This window comes from Saccopteryx leptura, chromosome 2, assembly GCF_036850995.1.
Source record: "Saccopteryx leptura isolate mSacLep1 chromosome 2, mSacLep1_pri_phased_curated, whole genome shotgun sequence".
In the NCBI taxonomy this organism is placed as follows: domain Eukaryota; kingdom Metazoa; phylum Chordata; class Mammalia; order Chiroptera; family Emballonuridae; genus Saccopteryx; species Saccopteryx leptura.
This window is the reverse complement of record NC_089504.1, coordinates 259,172,336-259,192,746: the sequence shown is the minus strand read 5'-3', so window position 1 is coordinate 259,192,746 and position 20,411 is coordinate 259,172,336. Positions and strand designations below refer to the sequence as shown.

Sequence of the window (20,411 nt, the reverse complement as noted above, 5' to 3'; positions counted from 1 at the left end):
CTGGAATTCAGCTCTGTTCTTGTTTCATAGTAGCGATAACACACTCCAGGGAGATTGCTGTGTTGAATGTGTTTCCAACTACTCAACACCTTTTCCCAGCACCTTACTGTTTCCCATGAAGGGAATAAAAAGGCAACTTCTGCCTGATTTTAATTTAAAATATGGTTATTATTTATTTGTTTAAAATATGGTTGCGTACACATGGCCGAGAAGGCTTCCATTAAAGTCTGAAAAGTATATGAGAAAATATCTCTAAAGCCAATACAATGCATATTTTTATCATTATCAAAAAGCACTGAATGAATAAAGAAATAGAGAAATGACATGAACTTGAGGGGAGAAATGAAGGTTAAGTCTGCATTTTACAAATTGTAAATTTATAAATGCCAGGGTTAGAACTGAAATGTAGCAGAAGTTAAACTACGAGCCAGTGTCTTCCTTTATCTCACAGACATGAAGTTTGAGAATAAGGCACATCCAAGTTATTGTTTTCACACCATAAAACAGTGCTCTAAGTGGCCTAGCCAACACTACTAAACACGCCAATTTTACAACCTCTCTTCAGTAGTGGGTCAAGAAAAGATATATTCTATATTCTACATTGGCCATGAAACAAAGTCACATGTCTTCCTTCATTCATCATTCAGTAAACTTTTTCTCAAAAACTTACTATATACTATGCTTTCATTTGAAATTGTTCAGTTTTCGTCAAACGCATCTTTTCTTATAAACAAAAGTGACTTTTCCTTTAAGAACAAGGTGCTTACTTCTTAGTTCATTTATTTGCCTTTTGCCTATATATCCAAAAATAAATAATTTTTATTCTGTTTGTGAAAAAGCTTAGTTCTAAACAGATGTCATATATAAATCAAAAGTAAAATGAACTCTCAGTCTACCTTCTATACTTAAATTACCTGCAGGCTTTGCTCCAAAATTAGACTTGCAGGCTTAGCAAAAGATAGAATATTGCTTTTACAGAGCAGTGCTCTGCATTCAAAAAGAAGGAGAAGAAAGGAAAAAGGAGGAAAAGAAGGGAAGAAAAAAGGAAAGAAAGAAACCTTCAAAACAGTCTCTAATAAGGTTATATAGAAAAATTATTAAATATAAATATAATGCATTTTCATCCCAAAGCATACTACTTATCATTTAAATAGCCCCTTTGCCCAGAAGTCTTTTATATTTTTTAGGTGATTCATAATTCAAAGTACAGGCACACAACACTTTGAAAATATTATGCAATTCATTTTGAAATAAAGAAAAAAGTTTTACTCATAGTACACTTTCCAGAAAGAATAAAGAAGAAAAAAATCCAAAAGACACCAGGAGATACTACCAAAAAATTTTTTACATTCCTTAGCTGTTGATTCAATAAAGTGTTAAGTGCTTCCTACAATGTCAGATGCAGTCTAAAGATACTATAAGAAGATGTTGGTGAGATAAATGCATATTGTATATTGTAGTCACCTATAAGCAAAAGAAGGTAGTGCTAGTATAAAGAATGAATGTAGAACCTAGTAATAGTGGTCTATATTGTAGTCATCTATAAGCAAAAGAAGGTAGTGCTAGTATAAAGAATGAATGTAGAACCTAGTAATAGTGGTCTAGCCTATAGCTTTCAATCTTATCATTAACACTTATTTATCCCATACAAATAAGTGCTATACCTCTGGATTTCTCATCTGAAAAAAGGGTAATACACTAACTGTCTTGTTTTTTGCAGATAGTTAGTTGGACCATTAAATGAGAAAATATTTATGAAACAATTTATGTAAAAATTATAAGGTATGGTAAATATGTCACTATTTTTACCAGTAATACTAAAACATATCGTAAAGCAGACTTTAATCAAAAAAGAATAGATTCCTGACTGATATAAGACTATTTCACAGAATTTCCCTTGGGCCTTTATTTCTACATCTATAGAGGGGGTACAGTAACTATTACTGTCCTAACTCAGTATTATAGGAAACTTTCAGAGGATAAAATTAGAAAGTATATAGCCTGACTGCTGCTGGCACAATGAATAAAGTATCAACCTGGGACACTGAGGTCCCAGGTTTAAACCCCAAGGTCACCAGCTTGAGTGTGGGATTGCCAGCTTGAGCATGGAATCATAGACATGATCCCAAGGTCACTGGCTTGACACTCAAGGTCACTGGCTTGAGCAAAGGGACACTAGCTCGGCTGGAGGCCCCTGGTCAAGGTAACATATGAGAAGCAATCAATGAACAACTAAAGTGATACAACTACAAGTTGATGCTTCTCATCTCTCTCCCTTCCTGTCTGTCTCTCTCTCTTTCTCTAAAAACAAAATTTTAAAAAATGGGTAGCTCAGTTGGTTAGAGCATTATCCCAACATGCTGAGGTTGAAGGTTCTGATGACAGCATAAGTGAAACAAATCAGTGTTTCTCTCTTTCTCTCTCTCTTCCCGTTCCTCTCTCTCTAAAAGTCAATAAAAATAAAAATAAAGAAAAGAAAACCTAATAAACTATGAAGGACTATTTCTGTGGACTGAATGTTTGTATCTCACCAAAATTCATAGTTGAAATTCTAGCCCTCAAGGTGATAGTATCAGAAAGTGGAGCCTTTGGGAGTTGATCATGGCCCTTATAAATCCATCCAAGAAAGTTCCCTTGCCCTTCTGCCATGTGAAGACAAAACAAGGCTCGTCCATGAACCAGGAAGTGGGCCCTCAGCAGACTCGGAATCTGCAGTGCCAGGATTTGGGACTTCCCAGCCTCCAGAACTGTGAGAAGTAAATTTCTGATGTTTATATACCACTTCCATTGTAGTACTTGGTTACAGTACCCCAAATGAACTAAGATAGCTATGAAATATAAATGACAATTCTTATTATAATGAATTATATTTTCTATTCTTAAAACTTTTTTTGGAAGTTGCTAACCATTATAGGGAAGACAGAGTTTATAGTTTGAGTAAAAATTAAGTTAACTATGTGCTAAAACAAAAAAATCAACACTCTTATAACATTCACAATTTCCAGGAAAGAATTAAAAAATTATCTGACAGAAAAGTATAATCAATCTGTAAAGGAAAAGACAACAGAACCAACCTTAAGATGATCCAAATGTTGAAATTTCTAGACAAGAACATTTAAGCAGCTATTATAACTACGCTCACTGATGTGAAGAAATGTATAATTGCAGTGAATAAAGGAGAAAAACTTTCAGGAGAAAAATTGACAATATGAAAAGAATCCAAATAAAAAATAGACTATAAAAATTCACTGGATGGACTTACAATAGGCATGAAAAAAGAAAGGGTAAGTGAATTTAAAGACAGATCAACAATTATCTTTCTAAAGAAGAAAGAATACTGCTGACTGAAAGAAAAAAGCCTCAAGAATCAATATCAGCAGTTAACATCCCTGTAGTAGTGGAAAGAATTGGGGAGTAAGAGATATTTGAAGAAATAATGCCCTAAATCTTTCCAAATCTGGTAAAAGACATAAAATTACAGATTTATGAAGGCCTGTGGCCCCAACTGGGATTAACAAGAAAACAATGCCTAGGCATATTGTAGTCAAATTATTAGAAAACAAAGTGAAAGAGAAAAATCTTAAAAGCAGCCAGAAATAAAAAACAACAACAATATATTATATACTGGGGAGCAATGATTCAAATGGTACAAGACCAGCTATATAACTTGTGGGTGTCAGTACAAAATGAAAATATAGGAGCCATTGTTCAAAACTATCAAGAATTTCAAGGCAGCTACAGCAGAAAATGTAACCAAGCACAGAGCCCTTCTAAGTGTGGGCCTTATGTAGCTACACAGGTCACATGCCATAACTGATGACTTACTTTCATCAGAAATCACGGATGCCAAAAGGCAGTGGAATATCATCTTCAAAATACCAGGGGTGGGGCAGGGCTGTCTACCTAATAGTCTAGTATCAAGGGAAAAGACTCTTTAAGAATAAAGGCAAAATAAATACATATTCAGAGAAAATAAAATTACATTGTTACCAACAGACCTGCACCAAAGGAATGCTAAAGGAATTATTTCAGACTCAAGGAAAATGCAAGCAGAGAAGAACCTGGAACTTCAGGAAAGAATGAAGAGCACTGTTTAGTTATGAATTCCATAATAATGTTTAGTTATGAATTCCATATTACAAGAAGAGCACTGAAAATAGTAATAAGTACCTAGATTCTGTTCTTTTTCCTAAATGCATCACTGAAAGGGTTTATAAAAGAGTTTTTGGCTGCAATGTGAACAGGCTGTAGGAAAGCAGAGTGTGTGAAAATATGGAAGTGGAAACAGCATTCATTTCAAAAGCTACTGTTGTCACCTTCGAAAAACATGCACTGATGACTCTAACAATAGACAGAAGGCAGAGAAAGCCCATATCCGAGTCCCAGTTAGGACATATAACCTATGCTCTTTCCAACTACAACAGAAAAAAAGTACACAGTATTTTCTAAACTGCTACTGGCAGAAACTTACCTTAAGCTTCAGCTTCATTCTGTCCTGGAAGAGTCCCTAGATATATGTTCACATCATTATATGTTTTTGTAAAATTTGCCCACCCCAAATTATTTTCCTTAAGGAGCTCCCCACCCAAAATTATATGTGTCAGGCCCAACCAAACCTGAATCCATATTGGATACTCAGACAGAAGGAAGTAGCATAAAAGGGAGAGATGAAAGGAGGCATATTAGAAACGAAAATTACAAGCTAGTTAATAAATCCTCTTGAGCATCTGGAATAATACTAAACATGTCTTGAATGATGAGTGTCATTTAAAAAGCACTCCCACAAATTAAATTAGTAACATTCAACCTAATGTTCTCTAAATCAACAATCTCAATTCATATATAGCATGTTCAAGATCTTATAATTATGTCTATGTCGGTGAGCAAATATGTCATGAATAACATTTAGACTCATTTTCTCACTGGGAGTGATTTCTGAAAGGAGAGGCAAATCGAGAGGTTCTGTGGTTAATGCAGTTAGTATGCGTTGCTTCATTTTCACAGCAGAAGCATGGGTCAGGTTTTCCTAGACAGTTGCTTGTCACAATCTCTTTCCAGCCACGTCTTTACCCATTTCCAAAAGGGGAAAAAAATAGCCCTCCAGCAACCTTACCCTCTGTGTTCAGCTACTATCTCCATGACAGAATATTTTAAATTAATGTGATTTGCTAAGGACTCTTCTCTCAATATCATCTGGCAGAAGGAATGTGAACAGGACTTATCCTCCTTGTATGTAAAATGTGATGGGCCAAGGAGTACAGGAGCAAAGATTAATAGAAGTAAAATTTAATTCCTGTTCTTTGGGCTCAAATAAAAAACCTAAGAGGCTCCATGCATTTTGAGAATTAAAGAAGCTTGAATCAAAAATGAAAGTGGACAGCCAAAACCCAGGAGAGAAAAATTGTTCAGAAAAATCATCTTCTACTTCTTTGATTCTCTGACTTTCTTGCCTTCTTTTCCATCAATAAAAGCCAAATGTTGGAAAATTTAGATGTTACATAAAGAACAAATTAAGAAAAAAAAACCTTAAACCTTAAGGCAAATATGTTTAACCCATGGTTATCATTTTATATTTATTTATATGTATTCTTTTGATAAGGAACTATAACTAGTTTAGGTTTTTGTTTTGGGGTTTTTTTTTTGTATTTTTATGAAGTGAAAAGGGGAGGAGCAGACAGACTCCCAGATGCACCCAACCAGGATCCACCCAGCATGCCCACCAGGGGGCAATGCTCTGCTCATCTGGGGCGTTGCTCTGTTGCAACCAGAGCCATTCTAGCGCCTGAGGCAGAGGCCATGGAGCCACCCTCAGCACCCAGGCCAACTTTGCTCCAATGGAGCCTTGGCTGAAGTAGGGGAAGAGAGAGATAGAGAGGAAGGACAGGGGGAGGGTGGAGAAGCAGATGGGCACTTCTCCTGTGTGCCCTGGCTGGGAATCGAACCTGGGACTTCCACACACTGGACCAACGCTCTCCAGCTGAGCCAACCGGCCAGGGCCACTAGTTTAGTTTTTTAAACAATATTGTCTTACCTATCTTTTTATAACAATAATAATGTTTAGTTATGAATTCCATATTACAATGAAGGTCATCAGACGACAAAAAATTTTATAGTAAATAGTAAACTCCATTGTGACTTTTTAGTTTATGTATCTTTCTTAACTAATATAATTAGCCAGAAATAATTAAATGCATTCACTGAGCTAAATATCATTTTTAAATATTTCAGAAACATTTTAGAGTTTATGTCTCGGAACTAGACCCTTGCTACTCAAATTGTGGTTTGTGAACTAGCAGCAATAAGAATTAGTTAGAAATGAGAATCACAAGCTCCCCCCCAAGATGTACTGAATCCAAATCTGTATTTAACAAGACCTACACCTGCCCATTAAATTTCGAGATCTGTCCTAGAAATGTTCTTGACAAAAAAGGCAAAGGTAAAATTAAAACTGAATGTAAACAAAGAACTAACAGACTCTCAGGAATGAATCAGTGCTTTAATGACTACATCAAGATGATAGTAGAGAGGCATGGAATTAGTACCTTAGACAGTATTCTAAGTTTATACTCTACATAGGATCAAAGTGACATAATGTTGGCATTTGGTTTTACCTCCATATTTTTATAGGACTAAGCAACACTAAAGGCTCTTTGGAGTGCCCCTGAAGCAACATGGAAAAAAAGCCCTAAAAAGCCCTTAAAATTACCCAGCTGACATACGGGTTTCTCAAGGATGTTTCAGGGCTGCAGGCATTCTCAGAGAACATCTCTATCTCCACAATGAAAAGACAGAATCATGATTTAACTCTAACCATTCTCTCAAAGTATTAAAATGGTACCAGCAGATCCCTCATCTTCAAAAATTGTCAGTGACTTAAAACACCATAGAGTTTGGTACAAACTGGAAAAAACTGAGCACCACGAGAACATTTCCTCTTATACGGCGATACAATCATCCCATGTAGAGGCCCATAAACGGTATCAGTGGAAACAGAATCTGCCACCTTGCTGAATCTGAACATGAACTGGTACCCAAGAAAAGTAACTGATCTGTCTGGTGTGGATCAGTGAAATTAAAATACTCTCTTTTACACACTAATTCTCTAAACAGACTTCAGTTAAGCCAAATAAACTCTTAAGCTAACGGAAATGCCAATATAATTTAAATAGATAAATTTACTAATAGTTGTTAGATATTTGTTTATTTTGATCCTGCATGACAGTATGTTTGTTTATATTTATATTTACTTACATACATACCCAAATGCTGTCTACTAACGTTATATCTAAGTAGCATGATTTGTTTCAGGATTTAAAAAACACAGTAAGATTACAAATTAAGCCTTATAGACCAACTAAAATATTGTAACTTCCAAATTACTGCTATTGTGTAAATTTATACCTGAAAAGAAGTCCATTAAAAATCAAAGTTTATCATTACAAAGGAAGTCTGCTAGAAATCCTTCAATCACCCCCTTTCAACTGATACATAAACAGTTAAAGAATGCTGCTGGAAGCCAGACCACAAATAGCTAAGTCGAAGGTTTCCTTCCATAAAGTACTCTGAGCATGCAACTGAGGATGTTTCCTTTTTAATTAGAGTCATTTCCTGATTAATTAGTCCCAGAACACTTAATGCAAGACTACACTGTGCCGCTGGGACTGTCTCACCTTTCCCCCAAGATCAAGTTCAATCTACTTTCTATTCAAGTGGGAAAGAGTCTTCCCACAGAAGTGGGAGGGAAAAATGAGAGCCCAGCATCATTACCGACTCCAACAGGAAAAGAGACTTGTTTCAATTATCCACGAGAACTCCATCAATCCTCTACTTAAGGTTTTGCTATAGCTTTTTACTCAGAAAATCTTGATTTTAAATAGTGTGGAATAAAGATCAAATTTCCTGTTGACTGCATGATCAGTTCTAGAGGACTGAGTAAGACAGAAATGTTGTAAACATACCCAAATCATCCTTGCCCATAATGTGCTTTGAAGAAACCCTTCAAAATAAAGATCCGAGCCCCCTAGAAAGTAAAGTAAGAAAGTTATAGAGACTTTAATTATACAATCTCTATGAAGAGCTGGAATCTATTCCCAGCCAGGACACACAGGAGAAGTGCCCATCTGCTTTTCCACCCCTCCCCCTTTCCTTCCTCTCTGTCTCTCTCTTCCCCTCCTGCAGCCAAGGCTCCATTGGAGCAAAGTTGGCCCGGGCGCTGAGGATGGCTCCATGGCCTCTGCCTCAGGCGCTAGAATGGCTCTGGTCGTGACAGAGCAACGCTCCAGATGGGCAGAGCATCACCCCTGGTGGGCATGCCGGGAGGATCCTGGTCGGGCACATGTGGGAGTCTGTCTGACTGCCTCCCCATTTCCAACTTCAGAAAAAATACAAAAAAAAAAAAAAAAAGAGCTGGAATCTTACCTGAGTACCTAAGTACCAACTAGACAGATGGGTAGAAAAATTAAGATAGGCTTTCAAGTAAAAATTGCCATTATACCTTTTTTTTAAAAGTCAAGATTTAAAGAGTTAAATGGAATTGTTCCTTTTCATATGACTTTGCTGGTATCAAGGTAAAAGTCATCTATTAAAATATTAAGCAGTTTTCATAAACATGTCAGACATCAGCCTTGTAAAGGATGGAAGTGATTAAGTTATTCTGACAGTGGTAAAAAGTAAAGTGCTCTCTTATACCAGTAACTATGCACACCCATAATATTCCAATTCAGGAATAAATAAGTTTGGAGCAACCTTTATCTAGTGTATTCATTATTCATTAGGAATAAAAATGTTTGTATGAAAAAAGTTAGTTTCCTATGTGCTCAACAGAAGTATTACTGATAAAATTGATTGTGACTCTAAGGGGAAAAAGATCTAATATAGAGAAAAAAGGAACCAAATAAGAATTATAATAAATCACCTGACCAGGCAGTGGTGCAGTGAATAGAGTGTCGGACGGGGATGTGGAGGACCCAGATTCGAGACCCCGAGGTCGCCAGCTTGAGCGCAGGTTCATCTGGTTTGAGCAAAGCTCACCAGCTTGGACCCAAGGTCGCTAGCTTGAGCAAGGGGTTACTCGGGCTGCTGTAGCCCCACAGTCAAGGCACATATGAGAGAGCAATCAATGAACAACTAAGGTGTCATAACAAAAAACTAATGATTGATGCTTCTCACCTCTCTCCGTTCCTGTCTGTCTGTCCCTATCTATCCCTCTCTCTCTCTCTGTCTCTGTAAAAAAAAAAACCAAAAAAAACCAAACATAATAAATCATTATAGTTATAACTGTTTTCTTTAAATTGCAACATACCGAATTAATTTCAATACTTAGCTTGAAACACTCTCTGTAATTAATATATTACTTAAATGAAAAACCAGATATGGAAAAAAGCTTCAAAGGGGTGGTAGGGGGGGTTTTGCAGCATCAATAATACCCCCAACATGATATCTATCAAGTATCTTCTTGAAGAAGCTCAAGAAATTTCACAAAGGACCTAAATTTTTCTGTGGCTCACAATAACCTTAAATTACTCAGTGGTCTTCTGGTTTTTCCATTTGTTTATTTTTTTCTATTTGATGGAAATAAAACTCAAACATATCCAAGATTGTAACATGAGACATACTGCATATCATATTTTGGGATCTTTATGTGTGCACATTAACAATTACATATCTTCTTCATAAGCTCTAAGAAATAATTACTTATCTTGTAATGAAAAAAAAAATAAATTAAAAAGACAACTTTTCAATGGCTATTCTTGAACAGTGGTCCTTAACAGCTACTCATTAAATGTGATGAAAAAGTAAGACTTCAGTTAAAGCTCTAGTCTATAACTTGATGTGTTCTAGAAGGGAGGGAGGGAGGGAGGGAGGGAGGGAGGGAGGGAAGGAGGGAGGGAGGGAAAGAAGGAAAAGAAGATGTTTTTAAATCATGGAGCACTGCCCTATAGAGTATAATACATTTAAGTATTCAACAAACAAACATTTATTAAGGGCTAGTGCCAGGCCTTGTGGATACAAAGTACAAGAAAATGAGTTTCTCTGTGATGGCACAATCTACCATCTTGACAGTTTAGAAATATGTGACATCTAATGAACAAAATGAACTAACTAGCAAAACAGAAACAGACTCATACATACAAAGAGAGCAGGCTGACAGCTGTCAGGTAAGGGGGTTGGGTGAGGGTAATGGATGGATAGAGTTAAAAAGGACAAAAAACCCTCATGGACATGGACAACAGTGTGGAGCCTGCCAGGGGGAGGGGCTATAGGGGGATAAATGGTGGAGAAGAGTATAAGGGAGGTGAAGGAGGACATAGGGAGGATAATGGTGATGGATGAAGAATTGACCTAGGGGGGTGAACACACAATATGTTATACAGAAATGTGTTATAGAATTGGGCATTTGTAACCTGTAAAATTATATTACCAAGTGTTACCCCAATAAAATTCAATTAAAAATAATAAATACATAAATGTCAACTAAAAGTTATGCAACTAAAAAGCAGCCTAGTATGAGAAATTCACAGGGTATGTGAAACCAGGCAAACATAAAATAGCAAATAACAAAAAAAAAAACATTTCAGAGCTCCATTAGAAAAGGAAGGCAGGTATAAAGAGAATGGAAGATGTGATGAAGAGACAAAGAAAAATAAACTGTACAGAGACACAAAATGAGAAAGAGAAAATACTGAGAAATTTGTGATGTAATCAAGCAAGAAGCTGCAAATCAGAACTGTTTCCCAGACTTGAGCAAAACTGTGTAATATGTTGGAGGAGGGTGGACTTTTGGTGCCTGCCTCCTAGGTATCTGCTGTCTCTCTCCTTTTTTAACCTTGACACTGATTAATGGTAAACATATTGAAACATATATTTGAATGAAAAGTAAATCAAAGCCAAAGCAAAACCCTGGAGAAACTTTTGTAAATTTTATGGCTGTATCGTACAAGAGTCTGTGGCTTTTATAAATCTTAATGGTACAGACCCAGCTGGAATAACCCAATTCTATCAAAAAGATCATTTCCTACAACTAAACAAGGTGGTAGCAGAGAACAGAGCAGCCATGTAATTAGGCAATGCCCTGCCTCTCAATGAAATCTAGTGTTGAGTGTTGGCTAATACACTGCATTGAATTTTTAAAAAATAAACCATGCAAAGTAAAAGCAAATATCTACCTGCCTAAATGATGTACAGAGTTTAAGTTAGTTGTGAAAACTTATCATATAAAAATACACATAACTGATACCATAGTTTCACTTTTCATTTAAATATTCACTAAATGGTATTCAATCAGAAGAAAAATGCCAATTTAAAGATTTCTCCTTGAGAATGTCCATAACTATAATTATAGTACATCCCAACAAAGTAGAGTAAAACTTTTTTCTTTAGCTACATGTTTTATTAAAAGCCACCAGCTACAATAAGCACACTGGAGAACAGAGAGAAGGCAGGCTTTCATCTGAGCAGCACCAATAATCTGACAAGGATAAATATGAGGAAGCTTTATCTGCCCATACAATGCTCAAGAAAATAGAGAACTAGCAGAATCTTAAAATGGTTGTTTTTTGTATTCCAAAAAAGATTTTTGCAGCAATTGCCAAAGTATATAATATTTGCAACTATCTCCCTCTTTGCTCTCCGAATAGAGGTTCGAGTGCATGCTCTCTGTAGTTTTATCAAGTTGGCCTTCTTCCTTGAATGTTTACACTGTTTTATATTTAGCCAATAGAGGTTATTTTTTCAGTTCACTGATTTTAGAAATTAATATGCATCACCATCCTAGCACAAAACTTTAGACAACAGGTTCTCAAACATTTCTGAGTAGACATTATGATATTACTTGAATATTCTATTACATTAATCCTAGGTGACCAATTAAATATTCTCTTGTGATATTTTGATATGACATATTTTCTGAAGTTTGTTTCATGTGTTCATTCTAACAAGAATACACTTATATTATATTCTTCCCATTTAACAAGGAACAAGCCCTGATCCATGTGCAGAGGATGTGGTCGGCCAACAGGGAGGGGTTGAGGGAAGGAGAGAACACACCGACTTCACTCTCTAAGGCTCCCTGGACGATCCAGCCAAGTTACACCATATTTGAAATTCCTGACTGCAGGTTTTTAAGTAAGAAGATATTAAGAGTTTTTATAATAATACAGTTTCAGTTACAAAATCACATAGTTATATTTAAATTATCAAATGTCCTTCTCTGTGAGTTTATTGCCAAAATTAGGTGCTCTGTCATCCATTATCATAACATTAATTCTTATTTGAAGGGAAAGATTATCTTCTGTATGACAGCAATCTTTTTAAACCACTCACCTGTCCTATGAGTTAAGGTTAAATTAAATCTAGATAACCTATAAATCCATATAATCAAATACATGCAAACTGCAAGAAACTCTTAACATTCTGAAAGTGAATACATGAATATGAGCACCACTATTATCCAGCTTCAAGGTGTACAAGCCCCTTCTTCCTCAGGTCACTACTGAACCATATGGGACAAGTGGCTGTTGGGCCCAAGGACCAGTGAGGCCTCAGTACCACAGCACAGCAAGGATCGGCACAGCTTCCTACCCTTTTGTATCTGAAATTTTAAAAATACAAATAAAACTTGAGATATCCTCCCAACCCCACTTCAGAGGATGACCTTGCACATGCCACTATAGAAAACATTAATCATAAAAAATTATCTAAAAAGTCTGAATTTAGCAGTCTTATATACTAGGCACTCAAAAAATTTGTGCAAGGGACAGCATGAAGAGGGAAGGAAGGGAAGAAGAAATTAGAGGGGCTAAAAAATTATAAAAGTTGATATAGGCTGAGGAACAAAGTCTTGATTATCAAATCACAGTTATGAACTGGGTTGTTTTCTTTTAAACTTGCTAATATTTTAAAATCTACGACCTAGCATAGATTAAGAAATTAGGAGATGAGACGGACAAAGACAGTCTAGAATCAAGGATCGCCGTTACCATGCTCTAAAACAGCCTTTTAGACATAAGCAAAGGGATTTACATGGGCTCCAGCGGCTCCTGACAGAACAAGGCTCTGGGCAACTGCCTACATCATAGGCATACAGGGTCACGAAGGCACAGAGCGCCAGCTAATTTCATTTTAATTTGACTTGAAAATTATACTAGAAGACAAACTGTGAACAAGCATAACTGTATATAAATCTCAAACAACAAGAAAGGTTACTTGATTATACTTGAAATACAAATATGTTCCCATTTGATAAAGTTATTATAAAGTCACTAAAATGAAAAAGTCAAAGTCGAGGCATAAAGTGCTCGCAGACAACTATGGTACACTGTTTCCCACTAACCAACAGGCAGGACTGTTCACTGCACCATACCCATATAGTTTTGAAATAGGTCTAAAGCATTTATGACTTACTGGAGCTATGAAAACAGGATTTATTAAAAATGTTGTCCCATGAGCAGAACATGGAAAGAGCTCCCTACCTTTGTGATGAGAAGTCGGTATCTATCCAGCATTGCCTGGTTGTCATGGCAGTCTGCTAACAACTGCCAGACCTCTGCCCTCAAAGCTTCAGGGACGCCACTCTTCACCAGAGTGGAGAGCCCTTTCGGTCGTGCACCAAGGTTACTATGCCTGAGAAAACAAGAAAATAAAACATTCATATCCCATCACCACTGCTGAGCTGCTGTTGTTATGAAAAGTACATTAATACGTTTACATAAAGTATAAGCCTGAGTCAGGGGGAAGGACGTGAAATAATGGCAGACTTTAAGCTCTGTGATATCCACCATCAAAGGAAAGGTTTTCCTTCCTCTCATTCACTTTTCTTTAATCACCCAATGAACTTATAATAACGAACGCGTTAACTAAATATCTCTAGGCAAAATGTAAAGTTACAAAAAGAACCATCTGAATCCCAAGATGACTGGATGGCAAATTGGCTAGTGGTGTGTGTGGGGCAGAGTGGGAGAGGGATGCTGACGCTGCAAGTGGATGAGGGCCTACTCCGCCTCGCCTCTACCCTGCATGCTGACCCACAGTGCTCCCTTTCCTACGGAATCATCACAACTCTCTTCCTCAGGAAGCATTCTCCAAGCTTGCCCCAGACTGTCATAATCAGGCTATCTCGAAAAAAAAAACCGCTACATTAACTTCAATAACTCAAAAGTTCAAATGAACTCAGCCCAATCATATTTTTCATAAACTACCAGACTTATATCCATTCAGCTTTCTTTCATTCTCTTCAAGGAAGACTTATGTATTGCTGAGTTAGAGAACCAAAGCTGACAATACTGACTGACTTGAAGCAAAATGAAGTAAGGAAGGTGAGGCTCTACCGAGCTACTGTACTGCTAAAGAACACAGTCATGGCCCTTGCTGTTTGGCTCAGCTGTAGTGTTGCCCTGGCGTGTGGATGTCTCAGGTTCGATTCCTGGTCAGGGCACACAGGAAAGGCACCCATATGCTTCTCCCCCTTCCCAGTCCCCCTTCTCTCCCTCTCTCTGTCTTTCTCTCTCTTCCCCTCCAGCAGCCATGGCTCATTGGTTTGAGCACATTGGCCACAGGCACTGAAGATGGCTCATGAACCCTCCACCTCAGGTGCTAAAAATAGCTCAGTTGCAAGTATGGTCCCAGATGGGCAGAGCATCAGCCCCAGAAGGGAGCTGCTGGGTGGATCCCAGTCAGGGTGCATGAGGGAGTCTGTCTATCTTCCCTCGTCTCGCTTGGAAAAGGGAAAAAAATACTGTCATGCTGCTAAGGAGAAAGAGCAGGTTTCCAAATAATATATAAGGTATTATTTTAAATATTCAGACTCTACCCCCACCATACATTTTGCTTTCTCATGAACCCTACTGCTGATTGTTTTTTAAAACCTGCTTCTAACATGCACAGGAAAGAATGGGCATAATTAGATTCCAAGGTGTCTGTGCAACAGAGTTAAGAGGAAAAGAATTTCTTTTATGTTCCTATGCTGTTTGAAACATTTACAACAATCTTAAATTCTTAAATGAAAAAAAAAGGTCATTTCAACTCTTTAAACTTCTCTCATGGATTTGAAATATAACGTTATTAATTTGGAAAACTGCAAAAGCTAAGCTTGCTCCAAAAAATATGTCAAATGTCAAATAGAGGGAGGGTATTAATTACTCTTGAGAAGATGTTTGCGCGACACCCAGAATTTCCTTCCAGCTAGCTGCCTCTTCTTTGCTACAAATTCAGTTTCAGATTAGCAAAAGAATGTGACGCAACAAGAGAGGCAAGATCGTCATAAAAGGATCTTTTTCAGGCCCTGGCCGGTTGGCTCAGCGGTAGAGCGTCGGCCTGGTGTGCGGGGAACCCGGGTTCGATTCCCGGCCAGGGCACATAGGAGAAGCGCCCATTTGCTTCTCCACCCCCCCCTTCCTCTCTGTCTCTCTCTTCCCCTCCCGCAGCCAATGCTCCATTGGAGCAAAGATGGCCTGGGCGCTGGGGATGGCTCCTTGGCCTCTGCCCCAGGCACTAGAGTGGCTCTGGTCGCGGCAGAGCGACGCCCCGGAGGGGCAGAGCATCGCCCCCTGGTGGGCGTTCCGGGTGGATCCCGGTCGGGCACATGCGGGAGTCTGTCTGACTGTCTCTCCCCGTTTCCAGCTTCAGAAAAATCCAAAAACAAAAAAAAGAAAGGATCTTTCTCATAACTTATTGTTTGTTTCTGACTATAGTTTTGAACAGGAATAACATATGTGGTCTGAGGGTAGCCAAATTTCTGGATCCTTAGTGTCGAAAACTGACCACTAAAACAATAGTTTGCAAAGCACTAAATTAATTTCCTCTGAAATTACATGCAAACAATTCTGAATTCTGGGTCTTATAATGTATAACATCAAATAAGGGGAATTCAAAGTAATTAAGTACGTATATGATATGCTACATGTTTATAGATTTCAGCTGAGTCATCACCATATGTCTACAGCTATCATTCCTCAACTCAGCTCAACATGGCTTCCCGAGCTCCTAGAAAGCAGTTTCCACTTCAGTAACATATGACCTCTCTCCACACCCCTCAACGCAAGAGACATTTTCTGATCCTTTCCCTGCCAACCATCTAGTCTCTTTTGGCAGCAAGGACAAAGCACTCCCCCTTTCCACCGCTCACAAATTCCAGTGCTGGCTAATCCTCCTCTATTGACTTCTTGTGTCTCGGGCTTCTCTCTCCACTCTTGCCCTCAGTGATCAAGTCTCCTTCCTCACACGCTTGTCTCCAGGCATTGTCACCCACACCCATGCATTCTGACTCCACTAGCTCAAAGGCACCTCAAGATCAACATGCCCCTAAATTCCCAGGCTGCAGAGAGGCCAAAGAACAAGGCAGACAAGTCTAATTGTCGGTTAGAGCGGTAACAGGGAACTGACCTAAGAAGTGCAGCCCTGGGCGCCAGCAAGATGAAACGGATCCTCACACCATTCACCACCCCACACTACGTTCCAGACCCTGGAAGAGATGAACCTGTGTGTTCCAAAAGAAATGCAGGGGTGATGGGGGACAAAGGGGCCCAATATCGGGCTCTGGTCCCACGGCAGGTTAAACACTGAAGGACGGTGCTTGCCCCAAAGGAAGGGCCACCCATTCTATTTACTCTGGACCTCTGCAAGAGCCCCCAAAGGGGCAAGTCCCACTAAAAACACTTTCAATACTGCAGGCCGAGTGGAGAAGACAAACAGCAGGGTGAACTATTATGTTAGGTCAGATTCGTTTATACAATGATTTACATAAGGTTTTGGATTTGAAGTACCTCTTCCTACCCAGGAATACATACACCCTTTAGGGTTACTAGTTAACAGCCCCTACTGAACATTTTACCATAATATGATTTGACTCAATCAGCATTCAGCTTCTAGCTAGCCCTCAGCTATCTGTGTGGCCAGGCGTAATGAAAAAATCTTTTCTCCTCTCCTAAAAACCTAGCCACCACTTATCCTTACAGACTGAAATTTAAAAAGAACTAGGTCATTCATAACACCACCTGACAAATGGCATTGACTGGTTATCCTGGTAACAATACAGTAATTACATCACATACAGCACTCTAGTACTTAACAGGTACTAATGAATATTAAACCAAATGCTGCTAGTACACATCTATGACCAGGGAGGACCTACACAAAGAGCACTCATGGCCAATGCCTCAACACAACATTAACTGCAGCTATCAAGAAACTTAGAAATAAGTAATTAGTCATGACAAGTGCTGAAATCTACACTAGAAACAAGAGAGGTATCTAGTTATTCAAAAAGTCACCTGTAAACCAGATATATACTAAATATACATAAATATATACTCCACAAGGGCAAGAATCTTGACTTCTTGACTTACAAGCACCTAGAACAGTGTTTGGAACACAAACAGCATTTGCTACATTTTTGATAAATTAATGAATATATTTATGAAAATAAATTAATATGATCTACTAAATCAAAGAGAAAAAAATAAATGCCTTTTTAAGAGCAAACATTTCATGATTTTAATAGAATAAAAAAGCTGTCATGTACTCATCTAGTTACTTCAAGGAGCTATCTTTTCTTGCAACTACCCAGGCATGTAACAACTGTTTTCTATTTTTAAAGCTGTCCAGGAGAGAATTTCAAAAGGAAGAAAAGCCACCAAATGACATTGAGAGGCCACTGATAGAAGTAGGGCTGTTTTGACAGAGGGGACATAGAAGGAGGCGGCTAAATGTGAGAATGTGAGGGCAGCAGCTTGACCTATTTCAAAGGGCTCTCTCAGAAAAGGAATAAATAACCAGAACTGAACTTAATGATGGTGGGGGAGACATCAAGTAAACTTGGGGATTTCTCCTTCCCCCACTGCTGGGAAGGCCTAGATATGGAACCCTAAGTCCTACATTAAGCTACAAGAGCTACATTAAAAAAAAAAGTTTCAAAAAGAGAGATTAAAGATCAAGAGCACATATTGTTTTACTTTAATTATTTTTTCCTCTGTTGAAAAATGGAACCAATAGTATGTGAATGTGAAAAGGAAGGAAGCTATGGATGTTCCTGCTTAGTGATTCTAACCTTTCAGGTTTAGGTTTTGTTTTCCTGGGTGTGTTAATGCTCTGCTAGGCTGCAACACCGCTGATTAAGAAGACATACTCCCCTCTATTAATAAGTATAGCCATGAAGAATACCATCAAAAGTCTACGAAATGTGTATTAACTTTCTAATATTCTAATAAAAGAGAATGAATAGTTGGAAGATTATTTATTTAATATAATAAAACAATACTCAATCTTTTGCTTCTGTTCTTAGTTTTTTGCTTGTTTGCTTGTTTTTGGATAGAAAATCTTCCTGCTACAAAAGTTGACTTTTATACCTAAGTTCTCAGAGTCAGCACCATATTCTTTTAGTCTTTAACAATCTTAGCAGCTATCATACAATTTCAAAACTAGATGTTACCCAGAAATAATTCTGCCTAATTCCTTAAATTCAACAACAGGCTCAGTGGAGTCCCCTGTGCCAAGTCCCCTGTCAGCAAACACCCACTAAGTGGTTTCGGCCTCCCCCGGTAACACCATCTAAACCAGTCTGTCTGGCATTTCCTGGTCAGCACTCTTGAGGGAGTCCACCTGACAGACCCTGTCCCCCATGCAGGAAGGCGACCTGGTTGAAACAATCCACTCTGCTAGTCCTGCTGCTTTCTGTCTAAGAGTCTTCCATTTTTACAGCTCCTTGGAGCTCCTTTTCATCTGCTACACGGGATGCTGCCTGACTCATGAATTGTTGCATAAAGCCAATTAGAGCTTCAAATTAACTTTGAATTTTTTTAATTTAATTAATTGTGTTTACATAGATTCTAGGGTCACCCCAAATGCATCTCCCCTCCCCCCTATTCCCCTCTAACTTTGAATTTTGAATCCCCTATCTTCAATATCTGATCAGCCTCCACGTCTAATTGGGTTCCTCATGTCCCACCACTCCAGAGGATGTCTGAGCATCCTGGTCTGCCTGCAGCAAGACCCTTGTTAGGTCGGGTTAGCCCAGGTCCCACTGCCCCTGGGGTTTCCTCTCAGTAATTTTCCGTCTGCTGCTTCTACTTTGCTCCCTGGCTGTACAGTCACACTATTCATTACTGGATTTGAAGTTGAGCCCAATCTTTCTCCCCCCACTGCAAGACCCATTTCAGCAACCCCTATCCCTATCACAGCAGCCTCCCTCTTCTCCTCTTGAGTAAAGTCTACCTAACTGTCTTTAAGAAGTGGCATGAATTGTTTTACTTTAACACTAACTCAGGCCATCTAAATTGAAAGTTGTTCATCATGAAGTAATGGGTGCAATAACCCTAAATGAAATCAGTAAAAACCTGAGATAAATTTAGGTAGGCAGACAATGCGTACATGAAGAATAAATTGATTTCTGGATATAGCACAGGGGAAAATTGTGAAAAAAATTTAATGTGAGCTAAAGAGATTGCTGAACATCCTTTCAACAGAATGCTGACACGACAGCGGTGGACGGCTTTATTTGTCTTTGACTACTAGGCAAATTACAGTTCTCAGCCAATGGAAGAGAATGTGTAGAAAACTGATAATAATGCAAAATATTTTTTGTCCCTAGGTGCTCAAATTATTCCTGTTCATGGCAATGCAAATGAATCGTCATGTGGAAAGTATAAATCTCTAAACAAATCCCTATTTTGATTGGTTCCAATATCTGACTGGCTCCCTATTAATTAATAAGTTAAATAAATTCTGAGATGTGCTCACTTTATATTTGTATATGTAAGATAAAGTAAGTCTTCTTTGTTTAATAAAGATGAGGGAGCTGACACGCTCTTCTCCTTAGGGTATCTATCTCCTTACAAACATAATAGGCTCAACACTTGGGTTAGGAATTTGATAAACCCGGTTTCCAGATTTTACAATGAGAAGTCATAAGCCTTCCAACTCTTGAATCTATAAATACACATCTCCCAATTAACTCAGGAGTCTCTCAGGATATGTACAGGAGATCACCATAAGTAACATTCATTTGTCCCTTAAGATAATAGTTTTAATTGTTTTAATAGATAGTTTTAATTGTTCTTCTAATTTACTATATGAAATGTGTAAAATTCTTCCAGGCTGTGTAGCTTCTCCTGGACTCCCTGCATGTATTAATCTGATATACATACTCAATAAAAAAGCGTTTTCTATATGTCTACACTGGCAAGGCAGAGTCTTTTCATTAGCAATATTTTTTTATTTTACCAGCATATGATATTCATTATCTTCTCTGAAAACATAATTATAATAAACAGAATATTTACAATAAATGCAAACATAGTACCTATTTTGCACTTCCCAATAAAACCATAAAATGTAAAGTAATAGTTTTAGTCAGAAAGAATAAAACAGACTGAGTTACTATTTACAATCAGTGGTGAAATGAATATTTCTAAACTCTATAA

The 20,411-nt window shown here is 38.0% G+C and overlaps 1 protein-coding gene across 5 annotated transcripts in view; it reads right to left on the bottom strand.

The window, feature by feature from the left end:
- The window catches only part of RABGAP1L (RAB GTPase activating protein 1 like), a 551,348-nt gene that overhangs the window by 379,868 nt on the left and 151,069 nt on the right, over positions 1 to 20,411 (bottom strand). For all 5 annotated transcript variants that reach the window (XR_010749414.1, XM_066371551.1, XM_066371553.1 and 2 more), the window contains one exon: positions 13,470 to 13,620. Coding sequence is in view for 4 of the 5 variants with exons in the window: in XM_066371551.1 (XP_066227648.1) it covers positions 13,470 to 13,620 (151 nt within the window). In the remaining variant the exon portion in view is untranslated. The remainder of the gene's footprint in view (positions 1 to 13,469; positions 13,621 to 20,411) is intronic.